This window comes from Plasmodium gaboni, chromosome 14 (genome assembly GCF_001602025.1).
Source record: "Plasmodium gaboni strain SY75 chromosome 14, whole genome shotgun sequence".
Lineage (NCBI taxonomy): Eukaryota > Apicomplexa > Aconoidasida > Haemosporida > Plasmodiidae > Plasmodium > Plasmodium gaboni.
In genome coordinates, this window is record NC_031494.1 from 500,470 (window position 1) to 507,204 (window position 6,735).

Here is a 6,735-nt window from a genome sequence, read left to right on the forward strand (position 1 = left end):
ATTTATTTATTTATTGCGGTAGCTCCCATTTGATGGGAGTCAAATTATGTTGTGTTAATATTTTATTACACTTGGCAAAGTGATTACAATTTTCAAAATGCTTAATACTTAGAGGTGATGGATGTCCTGCCTTTAATATAAAATGTTTATTTATATCAATATTTTTACATTTCTTAATAGCAAAATTGCCCCATAACATAAAAATTATTTTTTCTTTTTGATGATTTATTATATTAATTACTTTATCAGTAAATGTTTCCCAGCCATAATTTTTATGAGATGCTGGTTTATTTTCTTCAACTGTTAAAGATGTGTTTAATAAAAATACACCTTGTTCTGACCAACTTATTAAATTTCCATGATTACTTTTTTGTTTCATTTCTTTCAAAATATTTTTTAAACTTGGAGGTATTTTTACTCCTATAGGTACAGAAAAACATAATCCCATGGCCTGATCTTTTTGATGATAAGGATCTTGACCTACTATAACTACTTTAATATTTGATAATGGTGTTTTTAAAAAGGCATTAAAAACTAATTGTTCAGGTGGATATATAACTTTTGTTTTCCTTTCTTCTTTTATTTTTAAATACATATTTTTAAAATAGTTCTTTTTTAATTCATCTTTTAATAGTTCATACCATTCTGTATGCATTAATTTCTTTATTTCTTCCATATATCCTTGTTCACAAACTTTTTCTTTTACATTATCATTTATTTCATTATCTATTGTGCTAGCACTCATACTAATATTACTTATTATACCCGTCTTTTCTATGTCATCATCATTATTTATTATTTTTTTCGTCTTCAAAATGTTTACATTTTCTTCTTTTAAACTAACTTCTAACGATTTTTCTTCTCCTTCTTCTAAAATTACTTTCTTTTTTTTTTTTTCTATGCCCCCACTAAGGATACTACTTTTTCTTTTTACTTTAAAAAATTGATCGATTGTTTTTTGAATGGTTGGATTATTCATTGCTTTAAAGCTAGAAAAAAAGATAAAAAGTTTTTAAATAAGAATAAAAAAAAAAAAAAAAAAAAAAAATAGGGACATGTGCTTATTTATCAGATTGATGTGTATAAATATTTAAAATAATATCTTATAAAATATATAATGTTTTAATGTTTTAATTTTTTTTTTTTTTTTTTTTTTTTTTTCTTTAAATTATTGAGAATTCATGAGTTAGAAAAAGAAATATTTTAAAATTTAAGAAAATATATGCAATTTATATTATTATATCATTATGTGTTTTTTTTTTTTTTTTTTTTTTTTTTTTCAATAATATAATAATCAAAAAAAAAGAAGAAATTAACTATTGTGTCTATATAAATATATATATATTACATTATATATTAATTATTTTTCTCTTGAAATTACTATTAATTTATATTATATATATTTTTGTTTAAGTGAGAAAACTAATATGGAGAAAATATTAATGCGAACAAAAAGGGAAATATATATTTTTTAAAAAAAAAAAAGAAGAAAATTTTTTAAGTAGCATTTTTTTTTATATACATGATTTTAAAATATATGATTCTTAAGGAATGGAAAAAAATATATAAAATATATATAACATATATTTATATATATTACATATGTGTGTTCTTTATGTTTAAATTTTATATTAATAGTACCTTCTCTCTTAAAAAAAAAATAAATTATTTAAAATGATATATATTTTTTCATCATGACCTTTATTCAGTATTGAAAATCATTTTTATAATACATACAAGTGAAATTAAACTGTATTTAATAGGAATAATAAAATTTAAGGTTGACTAATAAAAGATGAATATAATTCTTATGCAAATTAATAATATAAAATGACATGGACAAATACTGACTATTCTTTTAATTTTATTTTCCTACATAAAAATATATATATATATATATATATATATATATATATGTGACATTTGGAAATCCATTAATATAATGGAGAGAAAAAATTAAATGTTATACATATAAATGTGTATATGTTTTCTTATTTTTTATTTTAAAATATAATATTAAAATAATTATTTATTTTTTTTATTTTATTTTCCTTTCCTTTATATCTCTGTTATTTTATTTATTTATTTCTTTTTTTTTTTTTACAACTTTACACACAAATATTCTGTGTTATCACAATCATTTAATAATATTATATAATTAAAAAGGAGGAAATAAAATTAAAAATATATATATATATATATATATATATAATAAAATAACGTCATTCAAATGTGACATTTAAAAAAAATTAATTAAAATAAAATGGTTGAATTATTATACCAAATAATAATAATAAAAAAAAAAAAAAGGGAAAATATTACATATCAAAATAAAACATAAAGTTCAATGAAATTATTATGTACATATTTTTATATAGTAATTTATTTCATTTCAATAAACAACTGATGTTGTCGTTACTTTAATTTTTTTTTACTAATTATATGTATGTATATTTTTCAAAAAGGAAATTAAAATAAAATAATTATATATATATATATATATATTTATATTTATATATTTAATTTATTATTTATTTTATTTTGCACGTTATAATTTTCTTCCCCTGATAAAAAAAAAAAAATTAAAATTAAAAATAAAAAAAATATCATTAACCATATTTTATTCATATATATTTCCCTCATTTGCTATTTTGTCTTTTTTTTTGTGCATTTTTATACAATGGCTTATAATGTGTAAAAATAAATAATTAATTAATTAAATAATTGAAAAAAAAAAAAAAAAAAAAAAAGATGGGTAATGCTATCTATGCAAATAGCGTTTATTCATCTGAGGGATCTGAAATATTAAGTGAAAAGTTTTCAAAAGACAAACACAAATCAAAACAAATAAGAAATGAAAAATCTATACATAATATGGAATATATAAATGATAAAAAATATAAACAGGATGAATATATTTTAAATGTATCTAATAAAGAAAATAAAAATGTACAAGATATGAATTATGAAAAGATTAATTCTGGAATGAAATTAAAATGTGATATGAATAAAACTAATTTATATTATTTAAGTAAAAAAAAGAGAGTAAAAAGATTTAACCCTAGTACATGTCTATTACGTAATTGTATATATTATGTTAATTGTAAAATAAATGATAAATACTTTCCAATATTATTAGAGCTTAAAAATAATCCTAAATGTGCTATATATCTTATAGATGAATCTTGTAATGTTATTAAAGAGATTTTAATTAAAGATATCAAAACTATTGAAAGTTCAATTAATAGTATTGATATATTTTTAAAAATAAATCCTGAATATAGTATACAACAAAAATTTAATTTAATACGTTTTATTCTTAAAGATAATAATGATAAAATATCATTTATTGATAATATAAAAATGATGTATGGTATTGATATTTTAGAATATGGCACAGTAAAATATAATAAAATCAGCACTCAAGAATATGAAGAAATTTATGTATATGAAAAAAATATTTTAAATAAAGAAAACAATCAAAATTTAAAACATATAATGGATAATGTATCTTATAATGAATATTATAATATGTCTAATCTTATCACAAAAAATGTAGATACAGATGAAACAAAAATCAATCAAATTATAAAAAATGTTATTCAATTAGGTAATAAATATAATCCTATAATTATTTTAGGAGATATGGAAGAAGGAAATATTATACGTGTCAAAGAAATAAATGCATTAACAGATCAAACTCATAATAGTAATTCTTCAAAAGACAAACAAATATCTTTTAAACAAAATTATAATTCATATGATGATTTTACACTTGTTGAATGGTATTTATCTACAAAAATAGGTTCAAATAAAAAATTTAGAAAAGAACCTATTTATTGTAGTAATAAGCTTTTATTGAAATCATTTATGATAGGTTATTTTATAAAAGTCAAATTGTCAAAAAATATTTTTATAAAAAATAAAAAAACTTTTGTAACTTCTATAAGCATAAAAGGACCCGTTACTATAAATGATAATACAGCCAAACACATATTACATTATTTATCAAATGTAAATCATTCTATACAAATATTTTTATCTTCAGATGATATATATAATATTTTCTTTTCTTCTATTGACCCCAAAATTAATGTATTAGGTCTATTCATATTTTACCCCTGTAATTTATTTCTTATGCGATCAGGAATACGATTTGCTATTACATTAAATGGAAAAAGTTTTTCTGTGGATTATTTATGGAATTCTTTTTATATGACTAAGAAGGATATTTTATTTGACAAATCTTCAGATTTTATACCTTCTTATGAAGACATGCAAGATATCCACTTGTATTTCATAACATCTAGGTATCAATAAAAAAGAAAATAACAATCATATATATGTGCTCAAAAACTTATATATATTTATTTATTATTTATTATTTATTATTTTTTCTTTTTTAATATCATTGTAGTACTAATGGAGAACCTTTAAAATCAATAATCCGAACAAATTCAACTGATGAAAAAAATTATATATATTCAGCAGTCTTCTTTTATAAACATCAAAAAAAAATAAGGGTAAAAAGAAATTAAATAGGATAATATGATGCGCACTTTTTTTTTTTTTTTTTTTTCCTATATTAACATATATCAAACATATAAATGACACCTTGATATATATATATATATATGTATATTATTTATTTTATTTTTATTTTATTTTTATTTTTTTATTTTTCTTTTGTATAGTCGTTGAATGAATTTTTAAGGGATTCTTTGTCTGGCTCATATAATAATATCAAAAAACGATTTTCTAATATTTTTATGGAAATTAATGCAAATGATATAAACAAAATAGAATCAGTGAATTAATACAAATAATAAAAACAAAAAAAAAAAATTATAAAATATGATATATATTTATATGTATATCATTTTTATATCTTACAAAATTAAAATAATATGTTGTATTTTTTTTTTTATTTATACATTTTAAAATATAGTGCTGAATATATAATATAATTCATAATTAATCCACAGTTATTTAAACTCTTTTTTTTTTTTTTTTTTCTACATATATATAAAAATAAAGGTATATTTTACATATATTATAATATATATAATTTTATCTGTTTGTAATTATTTTATTTAATTTTTTTTATTTGGAATTTCTTTTTTGTATATTTATATTTTATTTTACTATTATTTTATTTGTTTTTTTTTTTTTTTCCTTTTCAATTTTTAAAATAATGTCGTTATTTTATAATTTTTTCATAAATCCCTTATATATCATTTGACTACAAATAATAAATATTTTATGTCATATTTATTTTTTTTTCATACATATATATATATATATATATATATACTAATAGCCTATATATTTACAAAACGATTGATGATTGATTAATTAATTAATTGATTGATTCTTTTTTTTATTTTTTATTTATATTATATATATAAAAGTAGAATATTGCAAAATATGGAAGAAAAAAAGTACTATGAAAATTTGAAAAATTTGACTCACGCAACCTTTTGCTTTGAGAATGAAGATCATACATTAGGTAAAAAAAAAAAAAAAAAAAAAATATATAAATATATTTATATGTTATAATATTTTGTTTATATATTAAACACCATAATTTGTTAATATTTTACAAAATGAATGTTTTCTCTATTTCATTTAATTTTTCATAATGTGAATTCAATATTTTAAAGATACCTTATTGCTATATTATTATTGAGAGAGTATATTTTTACTATATATTTATATTTCGATACTTTTATATAATATGGCATATATGAACTTAACTTTTATGCATACATAATATATATATCTATATCTATATATATATGTATATATTTTTATTTTTTTATAATATAGGAAATTGTTTACGTTGTATTTTGTTACAAAAAGAAGGTGTGGAATTTGCAGGATATACAGTGCCTCATCCAACTCAACCTGAAATTAATGTTAGAATTCAGACAACAGGTAAAAAAATGAAATATTTCAAAAAATGAGAACATGAAAAATTATAATGAGATTAAAAAATAAAAACAAAAAGAACTGTTTATTGTATATGTAATGCATATATTATTCTTGCCCTTTATATTTTATTTTATTATATTTTCTTTTTTTTTTTTTTTTTTAAGGAAAACCAGCTGTAGATGTTTTAAAAGAATCGCTAGATGATTTAGGAAATATGTGTGATATAATGTTGAACAAATTTAATGATGCTTTAAAACAGTCATGATTTATTTAAACTTATATTTATTTTATACTACGTTAATGTTTCATTTTACATAATGACATATATATAGTAAAATATTTATTTATTATGTAGTTATTTTTTTTTTGTTGTTGTTTATATATATATATATATATATATATATATTTATATATATATTTATATATTTATTTTTTTAAGAAAAACTCTTAATTTATATAAAATACCTTATTCATATAATAATGATACTGTTTTAATTTATATGTAGCAAAATACATATTTTTTATTTCATTAAATTTTTTTTTTTTTTTTTTTATTTATTTTTTTGTTGTTTATTAAGAATTACAATCTATAATATTATAACTTTAATCTTTTTTTATATATGAATAAAATAAAATATATATTATATATATATATATTTATATTTATCAAATTATACTACTTCACTCTCCTATTTTAAATGCGGACACATAAAATATTTACTTGAATATTTATGAAAAAAAAAAAAAAAAAAATTTAAATAAATATTTACAATTTGTAATATTATTATTATTGGATCAAAA

General features: G+C 17.6%; 3 protein-coding genes across 3 annotated transcripts; 2 read left to right on the forward strand and 1 right to left on the reverse strand.

Moving 5' to 3' along the window:
* Nucleotides 1–10: 10 nt before the first annotated feature.
* Nucleotides 11–979, reverse strand: PGSY75_1415000 (uracil-DNA glycosylase; the record flags this gene model as incomplete). The annotated part of the gene is made up of 1 exon (XM_018787855.1): nucleotides 11–979. One exon carries the CDS (start codon nucleotides 977–979, stop codon nucleotides 11–13), a length of 969 nt encoding a protein of 322 aa, XP_018639227.1.
* A 1,772-nt stretch (nucleotides 980–2,751) lies between these two features.
* Nucleotides 2,752–4,817, forward strand: PGSY75_1415100 (hypothetical protein; the record flags this gene model as incomplete). The annotated part of the gene is made up of 3 exons (XM_018787856.1): nucleotides 2,752–4,310; nucleotides 4,418–4,523; nucleotides 4,695–4,817. The coding sequence occupies 3 exons, from the start codon at nucleotides 2,752–2,754 to the stop codon at nucleotides 4,815–4,817; spliced, it is 1,788 nt and encodes a 595-aa protein (XP_018639228.1).
* A 610-nt stretch (nucleotides 4,818–5,427) lies between these two features.
* On the forward strand, nucleotides 5,428–6,199 carry PGSY75_1415200 (putative DNA-directed RNA polymerase I/III subunit; the record flags this gene model as incomplete). Its single annotated transcript, XM_018787857.1, has 3 exons — nucleotides 5,428–5,509; nucleotides 5,830–5,937; nucleotides 6,099–6,199. The coding sequence occupies 3 exons, from the start codon at nucleotides 5,428–5,430 to the stop codon at nucleotides 6,197–6,199; spliced, it is 291 nt and encodes a 96-aa protein (XP_018639229.1).
* Nucleotides 6,200–6,735: the final 536 nt, after the last annotated feature.